Genomic DNA, 23908 nt, shown 5'->3' on the forward strand with positions numbered 1-23908 from the left:
GTCTGAAAAAAACCTTGTTCTAAGTCAGGTTGCTCACATCAGACTCCCTGACTTGTGATACCAACAACAAATATTGTAAAGCTTCGTAGCACTGAAGTGTCAAGATCACTCTTAAAGAACCTTTTCTTGAACATTTGGTTCCACGTTAGAAGCACAATAAACACTTTTCTTTTTAGAGGTTTACATGAAGATTCAATGTAGTTCACGTGCATTTTGAGTTCTACATACTGAACTTAAATGAATAAAATATTTTGCTGTCTGACATATTAAAATGGCACTTACCTGCTATTGGTTTGTGGGCACTGCCATATTCTGAGCTGCACTTCCAGATCTTGACAAGGATGATCAAACTTCAAAGCTGGAAAGAAATGATAATGTACAAGAATGATCTATAAGAATGATGTAAGTAGCTGTGTGATCAGATAATGATGGTGCCATGGCATATGCCATATCAGTAGTTCAGAATAATGAATCAACTTGTCAGAAACAATATCGTATTTAAATGACATTATGTTAAAAATATATATATATATTCAGGAAAAAAATTTTCTTTGCATCGAAGTGGCAGTCAGGAAATACAGATATGTACCAGCTTTGGTAAAAGTCCTAAACGGATCTTGGGTCTGGTTTTAATAAGTAAGGTAAAATTGTTAGGTGAGATCTCCATTTAGTATATACCTGTGTAGCACCACTCCAGTAGAGTTAAGCAGATACACACTACCTGATTAATTTGGCCCAGCTGATTTGCAAAATATCCTATTACCTAGACAACAACAATTTTCAGGAAGGCTAGATTTGGAAGGTATTTTTTTAAATTCAGAAATTGTGATCAATTGTTGCCACATGAAGCTCTAAGTCATTAACCATTTCTACACGCTGTTCTCAGTGCACTAGTTGAGTACGGGTGACTGTGTGCCATGAGGTGCTGACCTTTGCTGAGGTGATTGAAATGGGACTGGTTCTAAGCCTCATCTTTATCGCTGATTGTAAAGAATGTGCTCTATTTCCCCTGAATCCCACAACTCATGCTAGGAAAAAGGCATGTTGAGAGGAATGTTACTTTATCCTGTTAAAAAACCCTGCTGCTCTCAAGAGGTGTACCGTTGCCTGTCACATCACTTAGAGACTCCCTAGTTTCTATCTTTAAGCCTTGTCTGGTAACAAAGTTAGTTACTGTATATCTAGGTAAGAGTTAAATATTCAACAGTAATGCTTGGAAAAAGTGACCAATACCATCCACCTTTGCCAAATGATCTCCAACCCAACATGAAGCGAGAAAAATGCAGTTCCAGACAAGATTTAATAAAGAGGTTGCCTTGTCTTTCAGAGGACTTGTATGATGGACAGAGTAGCCTCTTTGCACCCCCTTATCGTTTGCATGTCTCGGGCTATTTCTTGTTCCTCCCTCTTTCTTTTGTCTACAGTATGCCTCTGTCTCTGCCTTTTTCTTCCCTGAGTTGAGACCTGTATCTCCACAACCCCAAGCAGGACTGACCTTCGCAGGGCTTGCTTCCTTGGTTTGTCTGACGGCATCCTCTGGCAATACAGGAGTTTGGATGTCTTCTCTCCTCTCACTAGCTCTTTTTAATTTACATAGTTGCTGTATCTCTCAGTTGTACCTCCAGCTCTCTCTCAATTTGCAACCTTAAATGAGCTTTTCCTGTCCTCAGTCTGAGACAAAATAATCTAACTTCAGAAATCATAAAACACAATAAACGCACAAATGGTTTCCTAGACTTGTAAGATGCAGGCTCCTCTGGACCTCAATATCTACACCTACATGTAGAGAGAGAGAGAGGGATCCCCTTTTAATATTACAGATAGGCTTGGATTAAGCACAGTTTTTCTAATTATTTCCTCCTTAATTTTTCACAGCAGAACCACAAACCAGTGTTGCAAAGTTATGTATCTGTACATTAAATTGAGCTATAGTTTATAAAGCATTTTTACAATCTGCAGAGCATAATCTCTTAAGAGAAACAGAAGGAAGTGCAGTAAGTGAAACATTTTGTATTATTTTGTATTACCTTAGAGCTTTCAAAATGAAAAAGTGAAATCTGTAAATTTTGGAGATATTTAAATATGAGCATAGATTCTTTCCAGGCCCACACTGTAAATTATTCATTACCCAAGAAAATGGAAAAATGTCATTTAAGTGTCAGAAAGATTACACTTTGAGATGCAGTGGGTGTGTCCATACCGCTGTGCTAAACCATACCAGATAAAAATGAATCAAAAAATTATATAATAACACAAAAGGATTAAAACATCCTTCAGAAATGTCAGTGTAACTGCTTCGCCTTTACACGTGTCAAGTAAATTCATGAAATAAAACTAAAAACATATAGTATTTCTCTGGTTTTAAAAACGGATCACTTGAGAATAAACAGCCTGTAAAAAGTACTGCTGATAAGAGTAACAAACAAGTTGGCTTGAAGACTGCAAAGCAGTTAATACCAGTTTCTGATGTCACAGATTACAGGTTTGTTTCTCCAGTGGTACTGATACACTAATAAGAATATTGTTTAATGCAGTGACTTTTCAAAGTGTAATCTAGAGACTTGCTTGCAAGGAGCCCAAAGACTCTTACAAAATACAATCTTGCATTGTTTATATCACTTTTGTCCTATTTTCAGTTTAAAGTTTGATAATAAGAATGGGTGGTGGCATGTACAGGTTCATCGGCCAAAAAAGTGCAGAGGTCAGTACTTAACACTGCTGGGCAGGTTTTTCTAGATACTGTCACGCAGATAGCTTACCCAAAGCCACTGCTGCACTAACAGGAACAGCAGGGTGACTGGAAACATGAGCCAGCCCACGGGCTGCCTTTACTGATACATAATGGAAAGTAATCTAAACTAATTATCATCTAACAAACCTTTTGTGTACTATGCCTTGCCTTAGTATGAATACAGTTACAGAGGTTTGTTAACGCAAATATGGTTTAAAATGACCTGCTGCTTAATCATCAAGCTGATTTGAAATTCTGCCAAGAGACTTCTGTGGAAAGTACAAACTTCTCTGAAAATTTACTCCATTTGATTTTCCAACCAGGTGTCTCAGTTATACTTGTGATGTTTTATTTGAAGAATCAATTAATGATCCTTTTTCTCCCCATCTGCTATGAATCATTTCAAAGCACAGAAGTGCTTTGTGCATCATTCCAAAGAGGAAGTGCTTTGTGTATTTTCAGACAGCAGCTCATCCAGCAAATTAAGATTTAACTGTACATTTGAAATACAGGGTATTTGCCTTTGAAGTTTATGCACCTGATGATGAGGGCTGCAAACAGAAATTTAAAATAGTTTCCATTAGTGTTCTCTCTGCTGCTTAAAGCAACTAGCCTATACTCAAGATCCTGCAGATTGTGTCAGGATGAGAAACTGATGATAGAATCAATGTATCTTTGATGCAATCTTGTTTACTTGCAAAAAAAGACATACAACGTTTAGTTTCTCCCAGTATATTAAGAAAAAATAACAGAAAGCAATTACCAGTTCCAAAGCAGCCATTTCAGATAGCGCTGTGTGTTAGTGTGACATGTCTGGGATAAAATAAATTGTTTCTCAGGTGGAGAAATACGGGCAGAGACTAGACAATAGTTCACACCGGGGCCTTGCCCTTGCATGGGCACAAGCTCTGCAAGACCTCGGTTGTTTAGGCTTTTTTATCCTGCAAAGGATGAGGCCTCATGAGTTCCTGCACCCTTCCAACCCCTTGGGTCATATCCTAATAACTGCATACCCTGCCCCATCATCTTACAAAAACACATGACCAACAAGCTTTAGAACAGCCACCTCATTTACGTGCACTTTTGGCAAGATACGGTACACACATAGGAGGAGACAAGGACCTTTATAGAGATTTAAAAATGCCACTTTCATGCCTTTGACTTTGCTGACAGGAATACTCACCAGCTGCAGTAAGAAGAGACAGCAAGTGATCTACCAGAGGTTGTTTTCGTATAAGATGACAAGAAGTGCTTATTCAACTTCAAGAAATTGAAAAAAACATGAGGGTGGCATTTAAATATAGTTTCCTAATCTACACTGAGCTACAGATGATCTTTAGAATTGCTCCACAATTCTCAGGGCTTGGTCCAGCCACCAGTTCTCTGTCTTGGCCTCTTCTGGCCCTGAGACAGCCCAAGGATGAAGGAAGACCTTGCCTGCAGGCCACCAATGTCAGCCTCTCCCCCGCTCCCCAAAGCAGCACTGCCCAGGGTAGCAGGGTATTGTGCATTGGAGCCAAGGCGATGAGCATCGGCTGGATAACAATTCCTAAAGTGAGGAAAATCTTTCCTCCCAGTCTTACTCACACAGAATGAAAGTGGAAGTCCACAGGACAAAGTACAGTGACTTGTACCACTTTGTTTGCAAGGCATCAGCCATAGGTGCTTATTTTGATAAGTATGTCACCGCCTAGGTTACACCCAGTCACGTCATGCATGGTCACAGGGCTGACGGGGTGCCTGTTCCTCCTAACGAATTCCATCTGGAGGTAAGCAGGTGAGTGATGTTCTGCTTCCTACACACCATAAAAATACTACCAAGCTCCCAAAAAACTGTGCCATGTTCCTGCTATCAGGTCATTCAGGCTACCCCCAGGATTATGCTATTTCTTTTGGGCTCACACGTCTGCCGGCAGGTACTAAGTCACTGCGTCCATTTCTCCTCACCAAGCAATTCTCCTCAGATACGGTCACCAAAGGAATGACTGCAGACTATGTATTTACACAAAGATAGTGCCCTTGAAATGCAGGTGTCTCAGCAGGCTGTGTGTGGGGAACCTCCAGTGAATTGTATCTCTCCAAGTACTACCGAGCACAAACATCTTTGCCTCCACAAATACCTCTGATGGAGAGATACTGACTTTCTTTGTTCCACTGCTTCCTTCAGCTCTTAGACCAAGAAGTACTGTGAACAGCTCAAAAGGACCGAGCATAATTTCCTTGATGGAACTCCTGGCTTAAGCAGAGCTATTTCGATAACCAGGTGAATCAGTGGCAGGCTCTGCAACAATACCTCACTGCAAATTCCAGGAGTAAGTGTAGATAAAGTGCTGTTAGCTACTGTGTGATGTGATGGCAAATGGTGTGCACCTGGACTGCTGTTTTATCTTGGAGCATCCACACTGCCCGCATATTAAATGTTATCTGCATCAAGGATGCCTGCACAGCTTTGTTCTGCAGCATCCATTCCAATTGGAAAGGCTCCATGAAGTTTCAGACAAGTTATGGCTGCATTACTATGTTTTCATTACTGCATACCTGACAACTATGGTACTATGTGGCAACTATAGTTGTCATGATAATCTGGAAACTGCCCTTGATGGTCTGTTTGGTGCAGCCAGGCACCTGCAGACACATTTGCACTCTACCTCCAAGAGCTCAGGGCCTGACTGACCAACACTGAGTAAAGCAGCATGATGAAAAGGTATAGTGATAAACAGTAATATCAACAATCAGACATATACTCTAAGGCTAACAATGACCACAATCCCTATCGAGAAGAGAGTGCTGCTTTGTCCCTAGTGAAGATGCCCAGGCTCTAGAAACTGCAGATGTTCCATACTTATTTGGTAGACTGCATCACAGAGCCCATAAATCATCAATGACAATGTTCCCCATCCTTGAACTTGTGAACAAGAACCTGCAGAATTAGTGAGTTATAATCCTGAACAGTCAAAGCCCCTTGTGGTGGGACCCAAATGAAGATCTGTACATCATTCATAGCTCTTCTTCCCCTGACTATACAGAGACAATATGAGACTCTATGCCACGTGAACCTTTGAGGACCTCAGCTTGTCAGTAACATGAGGGATGGAAGAACTGGATGATGTGGCAGTTCAACCAAGCAAATGAGCATGTTGATACCCTGACCTGATTGTCCAGTCATCTGTAGGAATCAGGAATGAACTAGTTTTATAGACAAATGGCAATCATGCTGACCATGGGAAGAGAGGTTCTGCAAGTGGTGTGTTGGTGCTGCAGAGTACCAACAGTACCTCCAGTTGCCCTCTCCATTTCAGGAGACTCATGACAGTCATTCAAGACCAGCATATGATGTAATCTCACTAGGCAACTGTCCTCATCCACCAGAATATTCGTTGACAAAGCAGAGAATGAGTTACCCTACAGCCATAGGCTGAAATGGTGCCTACTGTCTAGAAGAAAGATGGGCTTGAACTGAAGCATTGTGTTCTGAAAAGGAAATCCCCAATTACCTTACACTCTTAAATTGAGGGAAAGAATACAGGCCCTTATCAAGCTGTCCTGGACAGCCTGACCCCACAGCACATGGATGGTTCTGATACAGTCAATCATGGTACCCTCAGAGTGTCACCATTGGTGGCGGCAGCACCACGGCTGTGCAGCAAGTGCAAGGGAGAAGTTTAGGAGCTCTGTTAGGCTTGGGTCCTAACACAGGTAACGCAAAGAACTTCTCATATAAGTTTCTGGTTACAGACTAGATCAGGCATCAGATGACTAAATGCTGTCACTCCGTTAGCTATTCGGTGGCTTATACAACTATTGTGTTCAATGCAGTTACAGCAGACAGAGTGAATATCTCAAACCGCTGCTTTCATGTGCAGGTTTCAGCAGAGAACTCAAGAATTTGAAAAAATACACAGTTCACCTTTCTAGTTCATAGAATTAATCCTGGACTTTTACTGCTTTTCCCTACATTCTGTGGGTAATTGGAGTAAGACCTGCAGGCCTATCACCCTCATACCTTTTATCACAATTAAAATATTTTTTGAAAAAGCAGCTCGGTGTTGAAGAGATGACTCATAATGCTGCAGCATCAGTTAGCTGATTTGAAAGAGATGTTAATGTCATAATTTTGATTTTCATTACCAAATAATAAGAAGGTAAGGGCTGAAAATGTATAACGCATCTATCGCCTCATTTTGTGTTTTTAAAATATACATAAGCTACACAGGTTGGTGTATCTTGGTGTGCTCTACTTCCAAAATTCCGTTTTAATACAGATTTGAGCCCATATTTTGTATAGAAGCAACACAGAACAAAATTTAAGCTATTACTATTTTTGTTTATTTATTTATTTAGGGTTTTGTTCCCAGATACGGTTGAAGTAATATGCATAAAACTTTGTCTCAGAGCTTACAGTTTAAGGACTCAAACCTGTAGTACTTCTATGAATATAACATAAGTAGATAAGTAGTCCTATTGAGTTCAAGGACAAATGAAGTGCTTAAACATTTGCTGCATTGTACTTCATCTGCATAAGTGTTGCACACAAGCCATATACTATACACAGATCTGAGTAAAGAAAGATGTGACAGAAAAGTTAGTTTAAAGTAAAGAGGGAAAAAGATGTAAGCAATACACAGGCTTTTTATAAACAGATGTGTCTGGAACAAGCTAATACCCTTGATATAAAATAAGTTATAATTAGTGTTGATGAACCATACAGTTCAGAAATGAGGTTTAGCTCTTTTTTAGCCTGCTTAACAACCATTGATCTTCTTTTCCATTTTCTGTATACATGCCAGATAGGCAATTGCAATAAAGTACCTTAAAATTCCATAGCTTCTATTTAGGAGGTGCTTTAAGATATTAAGTTTTGAATAACCATTTTTGTTCTTGGATTTTTTTCAGGTAACTTATTATATATCCTAAGTATGGAAAGTGCGCTAAGTTTTGTTTCATTTTGTTTTCAAATGGGAAAAGGCTCTTGGCTTGTTTGAGCATTAGGTTTTGATCTGGCTGACTTTTCCTCCTTCTCTGAAATGGATTTTCACTTTCCGTTACATCATAGTGCCTCAAGAGTGTCATGGTGTGGATTAATGCATGAATAAAGTCCAAATAAGTCAAAATGTTATTACAACAGTATTCTTCAGAAGATAGGATTAAAGCTACATCAAGCCCAGTATCCTGACTTTGATAGTGGCCAATAATTTATACTTAAGGAAGAGTTTAAAATTAGAGCAAATATTGACAAAACTTAGCTGGTATATCCTTCCAGCATTCCATGACATTCAGGAACGTTGGAGCTAAGGGTGATTTCTTTGTTTGTAGAGGTTACATAGGAACTGATAGCCAAGTGGACTTTATCCCAGTTTACAGCATATCATATGGATTCCAGTAGCTACCTCCTAAATTAATTTACTCAGGGAACTGTCTAGATGCAAAAGCCAAGAATTTTGCATGGTTTGTTTTATTAGGATTCCAGTTCAAAAGCTAATATATTTAAAAGTAACGAAACTATCCTTACATTAGAATGCAATCTACAAACGCAGACATTCCTTTAATCTTAATCCCATAAATATATATCCTCTTTAGACCAGCATCTTAGAAGAGTGTTCCCAATACAATTAATTAGCTATTACCAGAAATAACTTCTCCCAAAGAAGGGTCAGGCTACACAGTATATGCAGTGAAAAAAGACAAGACAAATTAAAAGCACTCAGCAGCTTGCATTAATGGGCTCCAAGTCTAAATGCACAATTAAAATAGAGCATTCACATTTGCAAAAACTGAACTGTGAAAATCTATGGGTTTTGTCTCCAAAAGATTAGTTGAATGTGTGGGGTTTTGATTTTTGGAGAAAGGGAGTAGTGAGTTTGGTTCAAACCTAGGCCTATTTAGCTAGCTTCTCTTTTAATATAATTAGTATCAAGACACATTTTTGGGACCACCTAGAATTCTGAAAACTAAGTATTTAGGATCAGCATTTCTGGACAGAAAAAGATAAATCTACAAAACAGATAATTGCTCAGCTACCTGGAAATAAAAACAAACAAAAATATAGAGCAGGGTATACTGTATGATATATTGCTATATTATAACTATCAGGGAGTACTTTTAATAATATGCAAAGATGGAAGAACATTATCATTTGAATAAAGGCTGAAGGTGTTTCTCACTACAGAAAGAAGAGCAAGGATTTTAATCAGCTAAAAGGAAGATGAACAGGCATCAGTTACTAGAAACTGCTATGATTTCCAGTCAGACTGATGGAGCAGTAGAAGACTGCTATTAAAAAAAATAGTTGCTACTACTAAAACATTTGAAAAGATGATGGTAGCTAATGACTTTCAAACTCCATTCTCTACTGATAGATTTCCCTAATGGAAATCTCTTTTCTATTCTCATAATACTTGTCTTTGTAAATTAACAGACTTTGACACAGAACATTTGGTATACACGGCTAATTTGAATCTATTAAGCACTTCAAGCTGCAGATATATGAGATATACAATCATTGTGTCTATGGGAAAATTGTCAGAAATAATGAAGGTTCACTGGAGCATGAAAATACAAGACTGGAAAGAAATGAGACTTTCTTGCTTGACATCGAAAATATAGTTTACCAGAAGGCATATAAAAGAATATGAAACCATACATAAAAAATAGCAAATCCGTGTCTTCCTGATCAAACAATAAACATGCTTTTTTTTTTCCCATTTACTGGAAAGTTTAAAAAATAAGCATTCTGAGTAGATCCAGCTTCAGTTTGGAAAATACTACACAGTGTTTTCCACTCCTTTTGAAGAAGGAAACTATTGCAATCAGTACTTGGTTTCAAACTCTAGGCAAAAAAAGTGTGTGCATATATATATAATATATATGCATTCATTCCACAGTTATCATTTAAAGCAAACTGTTCTCAATTAAACAGAGTTATTTCAAGACTGCATAAATTTAACAGAATAAAAGATAGTCCAAAATTAATATCTTATAGTTCAAAGAATAGAATGATCTGTATGTGACTTTTCCATGGTTACTAAGTATTCAAAAGAAAATATGCAAAACAAAGTGTATTAAGCGGGCATTGTTTAGGATATAATCTATGTATACTAAAAATAGCTAAGAATATTAACAGACATGCATCTAACTTCAGTGACTTTGGGTTCATGAGCTCTGCAGAAGTCACACATCTCAAATATCTTTCTTAAAAATAAACAGGAATAGAGAGGATACCATGCTTATAGATGGCCCATTTTGTTCCCAATAGACATGTATTTTTGAGGGACAATCAATTTCTGACCTTTATAGAAATTATCAGCTTCAGTGAAAAAGTCAAAGTTTTCCCAGTTTTCAGTTGTGCTCTAAGGGCTCTCATCATAGCACATTAATGAAAAATTTTGGGGGGCAACTTTGTGTTCAGGATCTGTATATTGCTCAGCTCAAAGGAGTGCCAATCTATAGCAAGGGCTCTTCACTGCAGTGGGATGTAATCCCACTACTTCTACTGCAGTGGGATGTAATCTCTTACCTGCACCGAACCCTTGTCCTGTGACTAAAACCATAAGCATATGTTTTCAATTATACGATTGAAACTTCTGCGGAAAATAACCTCAGTAGCACCTATAAAATAACATTTAGAATTAATTAATTAGATTTTTTTTTTAAATAAAATAGAATACACTTGTGGCTTCTTTGAAACAGTTTATGAATATTGCAGGTAACTTGACTGCTGGTGTATTTACTGCATGAATACATGGACTTAATAGGTAGATGCAAGGCAAGCAAATAACCAGGAAAGACAAGAGATAAGCCTCTCCGAAGTAAAGATTAGCAATGAACATTCTATGAACAGGGGATAGTAAGATCATTAATAAGATGGATAGGCAGGCTTTCTTTAACTGTTTTGGTTATATTGTTGTTCTAGACAAGGCTCTGTTTTAATAAGACTATATGAATTCTGCATTTGTCACTTTTAAGAATCTCAACAGGAATAAAGTTTCCAAAACCAAACAGAACAACCAAATCAATAGGGCCAAACCAGACTGAATTGTAGCCCAAAGCTTCAACTATACAAGAGGATGCACTGTGAAGCTTCAATCTAGGGAGGTAGAAGCATTGAAAGGAAGAGACGAGTGATGATGTGCAGATGCGCAGCATCACCTGCAACGATGACAATAACTTCCCTGACTCTGTAACTGAAGACAAATGAACGTTGCTGCTGCTGTAGCAGAGGCAGGGAGTGGGGGGAAGGCTGCTCTCCTGGGGCGTGTGGGTGGGGTGAGAAGGCATCTGCTTCTTCAGAGAAAGAGAGGCACTGGGAAGATTAGGCAACTGTTGCCTTAGAGGAGGAATGATTACTTTTTCATGGGATATCTGAAGTCAGAAAGGGTACATAAAAGCCTACAAAAAAGCATGTCCTGGTCTGGCTTGAAACACAAGATTAAATAAGGGATTAACACTCGCTCTGTGTTTGTCAAAAGCAAGGAGAGGCTCATGATTTTTGCAGAAATCCCCTTCATCCCCTGCCTATATATCCATCAAAGGATAGCGCTCCAGGACTGCAGTGGGTCCATGGCCAACCCCAAACAATTTATGATTCTGTTGCTTTGGTACTTGCTATCCAAAAGCAATTATTTTGTCTTCTGTATAAACCAAACCAGTACCTCATGCTTGCCCACTGACTTCTATCACATAGCTTTCTAAAGAAAAATATTGTCACACAGTGGAACAGATTAACCAATTTATTATCTAAAGACTTAGTAAAGTAATGGAAAGCATCTCGCAGCAACTCACAACCACCCAAACCCAAATGCTTTTGTGGGAAGACATCGTAAGGCCACGTTGCAGATATACGTTACGAGTGAACGAGTGATTAAGCTGAAGTCATACCCTAACTTCTCTGCATATTACAAGTAATTCTAAGAACTTGTGGGATTTGCCTCATTTGACTTCCCATTTGGAAGACGCATCTCACTAGAGTCGTAGGAAGGCAACATTGAGTCCAATGGGAAGCAAATCACTAACTACACAGTTTCTGTAGTGACATGGTGGATTTGGTGTAATAAAATCTGGTTGAATAGGAATGTGTTCTTTTGAAGCTGGAGAGAGATGTGGTATTAGTGTAAATCTTCATTAAATCCCAGAAAATGCTGGGGGGTGAGGGGCTTGAAGTAGCTCAGAATTAATGGAGTTATTTACAATGTCGATAATCTGCACTGCTGTAATGTTCCCCATCAATATGTTAACAAGCAGCCAGAACAGAAAAGTAACTTTAACATGACATGTTGTAAGGAGGAGGATGCCAAACCTCACTCTTAGCCAGACTTAATAAATGACAGCCAACGGAAAATTGCTTAATGGGACATTTCTTTGCCTAGAAGTCTAACACTTCAGAGAAAACGCAAATCCTGAGGAATTTACAAAAGGAGTGTAAAATGCCTTCTGACCAACCGGGGTTTTGATATCCTCTTGAAAGATTGTCACAGCAAACACTTTACATTAGAAGAGAAGTGTATTGAAACTGAGGGTTCTAACATCTAAATACCCTAGGTTTCCCCTATAAGCCCTTTACCTAAGCAAAATAAAATAAATGAGGCTGTCCATGTATTACTGAAAGCTCAAAAAACTGCTAGTGCCTGGTGCATAACCTGTACCTACAGAAAATATTTTACTGGACATTTTGAGGCGGGGGACTAGTGCTTCACGTTCTGGGTTTGCCTACGAAATAGGGGCAGATCCAACAAAAGCATGGAGGAGATAAAAGGTAACAATTCTTCACTCTCTTTTTTAACTAAATCATTATGGGTCATCAGATGAAACTAGCAAATGGCAAAGTCAAAGCAAACAAATGGAAGTCTTTATTCATAGACTGCGTAGTTAAACCTTAGAAGTTTCTTACCACAGTTTGTCGTGACACTACACAGCTGCTATTGGCCAGTGCTGGAGATGGGATGCTGAGCTAGACATACCCTAGTTTGTATCCTATACCCCAAGAAATCAGTATGGGATGAAAAATTTAAGAAAAACAGTAATGAAATTATAGAATTGCTGAGTACCAGTTACTGGTTAGCTCTAGACCCAAGTCATACAGTTTACAGTGCCAGTGTCAATTACGCAACTTCAGTTAAAAATCCCCAGTTTTTTTTTGATGTACTGAAAATTTGTGATTTATTATTACAGATACTGGCTTTACTACCTGATTTTTCACAGTAGTATTTTATATCTGGTGTGTGTTCATGGAATCATGTTTATCTACTGTTCTTATAATCCCTTTTTTTTTTTTTCTTTCTTTAAAACTAAGGGTAATCTTTCAAATATTTCATCAAAACATTTTCCTGATCCTTTTAAAGAATTTTTTAGATGTAATGCTGCTTATATTAAATCATATTGTATTATAGTATATAATATATTACACTACCTTAAGAGGTGCCTTCCAGTCACCTGATACTTGAAACTAATGGGAGTTTTTGTATTTTTTCTGAAGAGCTCAAAGTTCCTTCCAAACTCCAGGAGATATTCCACCTGAGTCTGGAATACATTTCTCTTAATTTAGCCATCTGTTTCAGGATTTTCTCTTCTGTTATTTCATGGGAGCATCTTATCTTTTTAAATTTAAAAGTGTAGCTTCAAAATCAATAACCATACAACTATTGTTAAGGTAAAGGGAAAAGGAAAAAAGGAATCTCTGCAATATTGTTCACTTCATTAAATCTTTTTTTTCCTCTATGGTAATTTATCAGATGTAATGTCTTTAAATACATCAGTAGAAAAAAGTTGTGGAAATGCACTTATTAGTTTTCGTTTATGCTTTTCAAAAACTGCCTTTCCCCCTTCATTTTATGCAGCACTTCTTCTCACTTACCTCCTTTTCGGTGGGCTCTCTGTTAAGAACTACAGTGCATACCATTAAGCTCTGCCATTTAATCACTTTTTTTTCTCATGTTTTTGCTTCCTTCTTTGGGGGTGGAAAGCAGATGCATGGATTCTGCAACTATCAGAATGTACTCGTGGTCTCTATGCTGAGTTAAAAGTTTTAATTTCCTCATCTCTAGCTTTCAGATCATCTTGATTAGCTTCTCCTTTCTAAAGTCCCCGTCTCCAAAGTTTACAGACAATTTTCAAAATAGTGAGAATTCACGTAAGTCTTCTGAAAAGGATTTTGAGTTTAATTACACTGCAGTCAGTATTACTCAGAGGTTTAATGGTACCATTATGTAGAACAGCCCTCTGTGTTTCTTCCAACAAATTTTAAAATAATTTCAAATTATTGTGAGTGAGTGAGGATTAGGATCCAAAAGTCAATTCTTTGTATTAACTAGAAGTTCCATCTCTGCCTAGCTCAAGTATTTAAGCAGATCAGAAATTGGAATAAACCCCTATTTCTGTTCTAATAGATAGTGCTGCTTCCTTTCTCCTCTGGACAGTGTTCACTTCTTTTCCTTTTCCTCATCAGAAACCGAGTAACATAAGAAGTATTTTTATTGTTTCTCCCTTATAGCTGTGTAGATTTTTAACAAACTTTTGAAAGTGTTGCCTGGAATAGTAGTTGTAACTGTATTGTAACTGAAGAAAAAAATAAACAAATGAATTTTCAGTGAAGAAATGAATACTAACTGAAACCGGACTTAAGTTTAATCAAAGATGTAACCTTAGAATCAGTAACACATCCTCACTTATATGCACTCTTTCAAGAAACGATCCATTTCCTGACAGAGTTGTACCACTTCCGTTAAGAGAATTATTAGGCTTGGATGCTTAGCATAACTTCTCCTTTCATGGTAAGACATTAAGTGGTTTTAAAGAGATAAAACTGTTGGCCAGAGCAGTTTCATACAAAAAATGCTTTAAACAGCAAATTTACCTACCCAATCTACTTCTTACAGTTATCAAACACAAAATGTTCAATTGCAGATTTAAAAAAAATCACAGAGAATATATGTAAACTCAAAACTGGAACTAATATTGTACTAAAATCTCACACAAAAGCTGTTTCATGTCATGACTGTCTTTCATAGGGAGTCCTTCCCTAAATTCATTTCTTGGTTTCCAAAATTTGATCCTCTTTTTCCCTTGCTGTGCAAAAGTTCTCCGTGGAGTGATTAAAGGGAACATTTTGCATCATCTGGCTTTCCAACATTTGTACTTTGAAAATAACACCTATTTCTGTAACAATTCAGTGACCATAAGAAAGCGCCAGATGCCTCCAACTTTAGCTCCATAGAAACCACATTTTTCATATGCAGCTCCCCTCCAGAAAGTAAATCAAGTACCTCAAAACTGTAAAGCAGTGGCACCCTGGAAGCAGGCAGCTACAGCACTCATTTTCTTCTTTCTTTCTTTCTCTCTCTCATTTCCTCTCAGAAGCCTGTACACTGAGCATTTCAATTTCACCTCAGCCCTCAAACCAGCCTGGCACACCACCTCTTTTAGAACCAAAAAGGAAATGTTGTGACACTTTTTCTTAAATGAAGTTCAATAATATCTTTCCATGTGGGTATTTCCCACAACGTTTTTTCCTCCGTCACTTCACAATTAAGAATAGCAAGTAAATACACATATTTCAGAACAGTTGTGTTGTGGGGTAGAGAAGGGACATCTATCTTTAGAACTGTGTTACTCCATGTTCCCAAACTTGCAGCACATGCTCAGCCCAAATATTGAACTGTTTGTTGATTGACCTGTCAGGTTGCTTTTATCATACACATGAATATGAAAATCCTACTTAAAAAAAAAAATACATTTACACTATGGAGGGAGAGGGGCTCTGCAGTTTTAAATCGTTTTTACACCAAATATTTTTCCTTTTAACATTGGAGAGGTAATTTATTGAATGCACATCATACAAATAGCATTTTTTTTGTTCAGTGGCATAGCACACACATAAATGAGTATTTAAAATGCAAGTAACATTTTCAGTCAGTTAAATTGCACTCAGAGCTGCACTTCTAAAAGCACAGTTTACATAGCAAGGGTGGTTTTACTTCTCCAACCTATAAAGGAATCTCTTATAGATCACTGTGTATTCCCTGTGGGTCTATAGCCCATCATTGTTTCTGTACTTTCACATGCCTGCTTTGGCTGCAGGCTCAAGCCAAATTTCCTCCCTCATCTGACTCTGTGACTGTCTCTGTTAGTGATTTAGATGGGACAAAGGCAGAATCTGAGCGCTGGCACATGACTACCCATACTTCTGACTGCTGGCATGCTTTCGGGAATGGTTGGGCCCCTGACTAGCACTCTCCCAGGCAATGCCCTCGTACAAGCTGGGGGCCAGCATAGCTCAGTAACAGTTTGCAATCTGTATAAATCCGGTAGGCAATATGGAAAAGGCCACGCTGTTTTGAATGGGAAAGAATTTAGCTGTGTGCATGCACGCTACGCCATGCTATGTCAAGCTACTTGCCCTGACATCTAAATAACGAGTCCTAATCTGCTTTTATTTTCTGGTATAGATGTAGCCTGTATGTTTCCACCAGCCTGTAAATCCCTTAAGGCTGAAAAAACTGTGTCCTTTTACAAACAACCACAAAGCCATGTGATACTGCTTCAGAGACAACGGTGACAGAGGTAATGAAACCAGCCCACTATGCCTGGACCATTCCACTGAAGGGAGGTCCACTCTTAAATCAAGCACACGACCAAGTTTAATTCTCCACTGCTCCCAAAAGTTCAGCTGAAATGGAAACTTGAGCATAGTCTTGTACTCATGGACTACTGACAGGAGGTTTAGGATTTCAGTGCAAGTATAGCTCTTTTGTCTGTCAAAAGGTGGGATGCTTTCCAAGCACTCAGTAGGGCTGCTTTGCTGTTTCTGGATATGACACCAGAATCCCACTGCAAAAATATTTTAAGACTGGAGAGACTGTTATGAAAAAAATCTTAATTATTTTAATGGAACGACCATGTTGCTCAGTTACTTTTTCCAAGATGCAAGCAAATCAGCGGGTCCCTCAGTGATAACAATGACCTTTCAGCTCATGCAATAGTACTTTCCAAGCCCAGTCACAACTTAAACCTAAATATACAGGGTAATCATTGTGTCTTGCTATACACATAGTCAGCAGCTACTGCAATGGATCATTAACCTTGATTCGGTGCTTTAGGGTTATCGCCTCATTCTTTAAAGCTCTTTTAGCTGAAATTTAAAAGGAGAAAAGAGAAAGTTTCAGCCTGAGGCAAATAAGCAGATAAAGTCTGTCAAGCTATGAACATCTGAAACCAAGACTATTAGCAACTACTGGGTTCATTGCCAGCTTCACTCACACTGAATGCTAGTAAGGAACAGAGTGGAGTCAGATTTCAGTTTCTCTCTTCTGAGGCTGCCAGGGATAGTTAGTCCAAAGTGTAGGCTAGTAGAGACACTGGAGGAAATACAGGACTGGTCTCTTTAAAATGTAACATATGGGACACAGTATAACCAGAAGTGGTTGTTACTTCTTGTAAAGAAGAAGTAAAACTGACACTCCCCACTAGTTGTACAAAGGAACCATTAGTTAGAAAGATGCAAAAATGTAATTTAACAATGAACTTTATCAGTTTGTATTTTCATTATTTTCCCTTTTGTAGTTTAATATTATGCTGATGTAACATTTACCGTCTCTGCAATAGAGAGGCTTCTAAAACCAAGTGACAAAAGTTAGTGAATCAATTATTTTTCAGTTTGAAAACATCTTCTGTGATCACACTTCCTATATTTATAGTCTTGATATAGTACTGTTGGAAAGGCAGTAACTGAATGGACATTTTCAGTGAAGTTGTGTATACCGTATGCTACAGGGAGATACCTCAACAGAACACCTGCAGTGCTTTGTGGAAAACACCTTCAAAAGTTTTATCAGGAATGCTATGAAACCCTTAGACAGTATTTTTAATTTCTGGGAAGAAAACCAATCCCAAATACGCCCTAAAAAAAAAGTTTGGTATTTAAACAATTCTATGGTAGAAAGCTCTTATCAACTTTAAATAGTTCAACTCAACTTCTCTACAGGAAACTGCAGAAATGTGTGTATGTATATATGTACATGCATTTTTTATATATATGCGTACAAACACACACACACAAAATATATATAATACTGGAACATGAATAAAGGATTAACAGAAGACATTTTATTTCATTGATGTCTGATGTACCAGAACTCTGTGTGAACACAGCTGTTGTATGTGACATGGCATTGCAAATTAGCATCTTGTTATAGTGTCAAAGGATGGGAAGCAACAGCATTCAAAAGCAACAAGTCAGGAATTACTGCAAGTAAGAAACAGGGAGAAAAGTGATTTGTGTGATCTGTCTCAAGGAAACGTGGACTGCTTTAGATGTACCAGATTGCTTCCAAAACATAACAGACTGAGAGGCCTAAGTGAGACGAACAGGTCTAAGATGATTTGAAACACATCCTCCTTAAAAACGACATCAAAAGCCGCTGTCAGGATAGCGGGGCCCACGCCGCTAACAGGACCAGATGAAAATGCCCCAAGCAGTGCCATGTGAGCCGGGCACCCCGCCCGGGCCTCCTCCCTCTCCCGCCTCACAACACGCCAAGGCAGGCCAGCGCCTCGGCAGACCCAAGCAAGCTCCCCCCTGCTTCCTGACCTTTCAGCGACCACAAAGCGTGTTTTATCTGCCACTAAATTCAGCCTCTGCAACCTCCCGAGACGACGGCTCCGCTCGCTGCTCTGCAGCCGGGCCGCGGACGCCGCCTACTCCGCCAGCCCCGGCCGTCGGGGCCCCGGCCCCGGCTAAGAGCGAAGGCCGCGTCAGGCGCGACCCGGGGCGCCTCTCTCCCCGCAGCCCCCTGAGCGCAGCGGGCGCCAGGCCCGCGCTCACCGGCCGCCCGGGGCCCCGCCACCCACGCCCCCGCTCCGTGGGGCCCTGGAGCCTGCGTGACCTGAGCGCGTACCGCACGGCCGCGGCGCTGCCACCCGGCGCTGAGCGCTGGCCTGAAGGCGGACGTACCGGCGTGCCGCACTGACGGCGGCAGCTCTCCAGCTGCCCCAGCCCAAGGAGGCGGCCGTGCCGAGCCGAGCCGAGCCGCGCCGCACGGACGGGCCACCGCTGTGCGCCGGCACACACCGCCCGCGCCGTGCGTGGAGGCGGAGGTTCAGCGGGCGGTCAGGGCCCTGCGGGAACCCCCCGTCCCGTCCCGTCCCGTCCCGTCCGTCCCTCGCTCCTCCCTGCCCCGTCGCGTCCCTCGGCGAGGGGATGCCCTGCTCCCCCATCCCGCCGCCGCCTCCCCCCGTGCGGGGCTGCAGCCCTGCTCGGCTCCCCCCTGCCGCCGCTGCGAGTGGGGAAGCCCAGGGGTGCTCCCCCTCACCCCCAAGCGCGATGGAACCGGCCCGTAACCCGAGGGAAGGCCGCCACCGCCGCTCCCTCAGATGATTGCCAGCCCCAGTGGTCAATCAGCGCCTTCCCTTTTCTCTAGGCAACCTAGCGCCCGCCCTCAGGCGGAGGGGGAGCGGGAGAGGCGGGCGGGAATGTTTACAAACAAGATCAGGAGTACGGGGATTGGGGGGAAGCCGGGGGCGGGGCCATCGATTGGCGCAGCCGCCGGCCCAATGAGCAGAGGCGCCGCTCGGCGGAAGGGCGGGGGGAGTCACGTAGAACGTTCTCTGCCCAACAGCCGTTGGGGTTCGCGGGCGCGCGCGCCCAATGAGTGCTCGGCGGGGGGAGGGAGTGGGCGCGAGCGCTTGAGTAGGAGCCGCTCCTCAGGGCGCCCCCTCCTCCCGTCTGGCTCAGCCTATCCCGGCTGGGCCGCGCCGCGCTGGGCTCGGCCCCGCTCGGCTCGGCTCCGCTCCCGTCCCGGCTGTTGGGCGGGGAGGGCGGCCGGAGCAAGGGGGAGGGGAGCCGCAAGGACATGGGCTGGCTCTGAGGGCCGGGGGAGGGAAGCCGACGTGCGTGTGCCTCCCTGTATTTTAATAACTGTTTGTTGTTGGGTGGTGTGGTTTTTTTGGTTTTTTTTTCCGTTTTCCCCAAGGCGGAGCGGAGAGCAGCCGCCCCCCGCCCCCAGCGCGCCTGCATGGCTCCTCTCCCCCGGAGCGCCCCTGGAAAATAAAATCCGCCTCAGGCCAGGTGACGTCCCCCGCCTCCGCGCTCACACTCACGGGGAGCGGCAGGGGCGGGGGAGCGCCCGCCTGTGCGAACATGGAGGGACCCTCGGGCCCGGCGGAGGAAGGGGAGCTGCCGCTCCTCACCGTCAAGCACGAGCTGAGGAACGGTGAGCGGGGCGGGCCCGGGGGCCGGGGCGGCCGGGGGAGGTCACGGCGGCGGGGGGGGGGGGGGGGGGCGTCGGCGCCGAGGGGAGCGCTCCTGCCTGAGGGGAGGGCGGCGGGAAGCGCGGGGGGTGGCGCAGGGGGCCCGGCTGCTGGGACTTGGGGAAGAAGTGCTGAGGAGGAGGAGGTTCAAGAGAGTTGATCGGGACCGGTAGGGAAATCTCGGAGAGGAAAAAAAAGAGGATGAGCTGGAAGACATGGGCAGGAGCGTGTGAGATGGGGGCGGGGGGCTCCCTTCTTTTATTTCTGAAAAAAGTATTTCAATTGGACTTCTGCTGCGTATTTGGCTCCCCTGTCCCACTTCCCCACTGGTATTTGACGCTTTTGAAGGAGATAAGGGTTAGCCATTCTTCTTCTCTCTTTTTTTTTTTTTTTTTATTTTTAAATTGTGTGTTTGACTTTTATGGCTATGTCAGTATGGGGGGGGGGGTGCTGCTTGTTACAGTCCTAAATGATGTCGTTTTATGTGACAGCTTTTCTCTGACCTCGATGAAATGCCGGAATTGTAGGGAGGGGAACGTGCCAACATGTAACCGCAGAGTTATCTGGCTTTTCAGCCTATGAATCTTCTTGTAGCTCGGTGGTTACTTGAAGACCCTCTAGAGAAGTAGTTCAACACGTGAAATATATATGACCTTTCAAGATACAGCAGAAATGCTCTGTGGTAGGTTATTGTGTTGGGGAAGATCTTCATATATTTTTAATAGGGACTCTGTGCTTCTCAGAAGTTTCCAGGCAACTTGAATACTGCAGTAAATCTGGATTTTACTGTTAATTTAGAAGTGCGTGTAAAACATAATCATGATGTTTATTCTCTGTATTTATTAACAATGGAGGTGCTATTAACCCATGTTCTTCATTCCTTTTCTCTCATCTTTTTTTCCTCCATGATGAAGTAAATGTAAGTCTGTGATGCTGCTCATTGCTAAAGTTTGAGAGAAGTGCCCCTCGGGTTAATGTGTTGGCATTCTCTAATGGGCCGATGGGGAAGGCATGTGGTCCCGTTCAGCCTTCTGTCCCCCAGTCGCTTGGGTCTAGGGGGCTCCCTGGAGGTGCCCCAGCGGAACGTAGCTATCACTGCAGCTTTAAAAAAAAAAAAAAAAAAAAAAAAAGGCGCTCTTCCTGATAGCTACGCAGAAACCAAAGGGACTGTAGTTTCCTTCTTTCAAGAAGAAGCAAAAGAGCTGGTGGAAAACATATTTGTCTCGCTGGATGTTGCTAGATTTCAGTGTGCAGCAGAAAAAGGGGTAACGGGAAAGGAAGTGGAACGCATTCATTCTATATATTTACCTAGCTATGTCTAGATTTCCTTTATAAAAGTTGAGACAACGCATATCCCTGTGGGATAGTTATTTAAAGATAGCTTGAGGAATAAACACATTCATATAAACTAGACAAAGAGCTGTCTGATATAGCATAATAAGTAATTTTAAATTTGATCCTGATCTTAAAGCTTTATAGATTCAGGAAGTACTGATACTTGCTTTTAATTTAAAAATTCTCAACCGTGTTTGTGTCCTTTTAAGCTTCTGAAATTCAGCTTAATAGGAATCAGTTGCTTCTCCCCTCCTCATTCTCTTCTTATTAAGTATTTAGAAAACTCTGCTTTCTGAAAAATGCTTTCTAGCAATGGCTTGTCTATTTCTGGAGCATTAGGGTGGAGGAGGGAGCTGCTCTGTCATGTACTCCTGGGAGACTCCTACTCCTGAAGGTGTCAATAGTGTCATCGCTATGCAAGACGTATCAAGATACTGTTTCAGAACTTGTCTCTACACAATACACAGAGATATGATAATTTGAGGAGAAAAATTGCAGTGAGCTTCTGTTGATATAGACATATAGAAATAATCTGTAGGATACTTTGGATATTTTTCTTATTTTTTTGTACTGGGTCTGGCTGTGTGGGTGCCTAGCTGCTGGCTAGGGTCAACCCACCACAGTTCTAAAGCGTGCAGCATGATTATTTACTTTTGCATCATTTTGGGAAAGAGGGTGAGGGGACATGCAAGAACCAGAACTGGAGCCAGAGGATCTTCGTTGTTCTTACATACTGAGGTTGTATACCATGAATATCTTTTTAATGTGCAATTTGTTTAGATTCTAGTGTTCCCTTCCTCTCTGTGTTCTTTCTTTGATGTTGCTAGCTCTGTGACTAATTGAATGATTTAGAATTACATATCGAAAGTAGCTGTCAGTTTGCAGATGAAAAAGAGGTCAGTCTCCACAGCGCTTTGAAAGAATGTACTATTGTGGTAGAAATAGTGGCTTCTTTGAGAAGGGAGTGTCTCATTTTCATATTGTGGAAGTTGTTGCTTGAACCTCTTGATAACAAACTCAAAGTACAAAGAACTGTATATTCAAATCAACTAAATGCAGGTGAACCTATGGTTATACTTTGCATTTGCAATTACTTGGGTCTTGGAATTGCTCTAAAAATATTAAACGAGTTAGAGACTTGAAAATGCACAGTTAGAGCATATGCAGTGCTATTTCTACACAGCTCTCAGCTGATTGTTAACCCTATCATACCACGGTTTGACTTCTTTTAAACTTTGACTTTGAAATTACAGTGCTGGCTTTGACATGTAGGGTCAACCTTAATTTTAATTCTATATCCTGTATTCTTAGGGCCCTGAAACTCCTCTGTTGCGTGACCAAAAAGCAATTGCTAAAAAAACATCACTTCATAGGCATGTAGATTGAGTCTGTGATAGGGAAGGAACTGTGGGGCATAACACTTGAGTGCCTCTGTGAGATGCCATGTGATTTGCTGTATTACAAATACTGGGCACTGCGCTGTACATATATATTTTATTTTAATGATGCAAAGAATCATAATGTCCCCCTACTGCTGGGGAAACTGTAAGCATGCACGTGCTTCAATGATTGTTCCTTCAGTTGGTTATTTTGTGGATTAGACATAGCAGTGACTTTCAGGACACATTTCAGTTAATAATGATTTTCTCCTAATATATTTAGCAACTTTTTTCTTTTTTTTTTTTTTTTTTTTCCCTTCTTTTCCTGTCACACAAACCATTTCTTCCTTGATAGAAACCTCACAATTCGGCCACTTCAGAATAGTCACCATCTTTTCTCACTTTGGGAAGGAAATGACTTTTTGGCGAAAGTGGAATCACCGTCTCTTTTCAGGAAGTAGAAGAAAAAACATGCCAAAGATCAAATGGTAGGAAGTGGTGACTGTCTCTGATTCTCCCTGAAGATCTCCAGTGAAAGTAATAAGAAAATGAAATTTTCTGCCGCATCTGTTTCTGGAATCTTGTAAAGGAAAAGGTTTTATTTTTTGAAGGCTAACCTCAGAGTTAGTACAACTTCTAATCTTTTTGGAGACCTGAGAAGTTACGTATTATTTACAGTGAAAGAAGAATATCGTTGCCTCTTCACGTTTTCTGTTTCCTGGTAATGCCGTGGAACTGAACAATGGCAAATACAAAACCTATTAGAGAAAAATTTTTGTGTGATATGGAAGGATATGGGCAGAGAGGGAAAGACCTGTGATGTAGGAAGGGAAAAAGGAAATAGAACTGTTAACAGTGAGGTTTCTCCCCCCTCCCCCTGCCCCATTGGCTTCTGTTGTAGCTCTTGTTTTTGGGAAAAAATAAAACAAAGATCAAAGGATCCTGAACCTTGAGTGTATGTGACTAGGTAGGCGATTGCTCATCTTGCAGCATGCATGTGCACTCCCTGCTTTGCCTGGTGAGAGGCAGAGATTAGCAAAACTGGGATCTTGAAGGGAACTTCTGAGACATTCCATGAATATATGGGCGATAGCCTGTATATATATTGCTTGTTTTGCCTCAAGACGTTTGTTCTTTTCCTTTTGGCAGGTCTGTTTTGAAGAGGATACTGGATTCATTTTAATGCTATCACAAACTTTGGGCTAAAGAACTTGCTTTAGTTTGACTG

The 23908-nt window shown here is 41.2% G+C and overlaps 1 protein-coding gene across 2 annotated transcripts in view; it reads left to right on the plus strand.

Annotated features, from left to right (window-relative positions):
* Nucleotides 1-19306: 19306 nt before the first annotated feature.
* The window catches only part of RPS6KA5 (ribosomal protein S6 kinase A5), an 84156-nt gene continuing 79554 nt past the window's right edge, over nucleotides 19307-23908 (plus strand). Inside the window, exons 1-2 of one of the 2 annotated variants that reach the window (XM_082318417.1) lie at nucleotides 19307-19929; nucleotides 20458-20648. In XM_082318417.1, the coding sequence (XP_082174543.1) occupies nucleotides 20615-20648 (34 nt within the window). In that variant the 5' untranslated portion in view covers nucleotides 19307-19929; nucleotides 20458-20614. The remainder of the gene's footprint in view (nucleotides 19930-20457; nucleotides 20649-23908) is intronic. The other variant, XM_082318416.1, reaches the window with a different exon arrangement.

This window comes from Platalea leucorodia (assembly GCF_965183815.1).
Source record: "Platalea leucorodia genome assembly, chromosome: 7".
NCBI lineage: Eukaryota > Metazoa > Chordata > Aves > Pelecaniformes > Threskiornithidae > Platalea > Platalea leucorodia.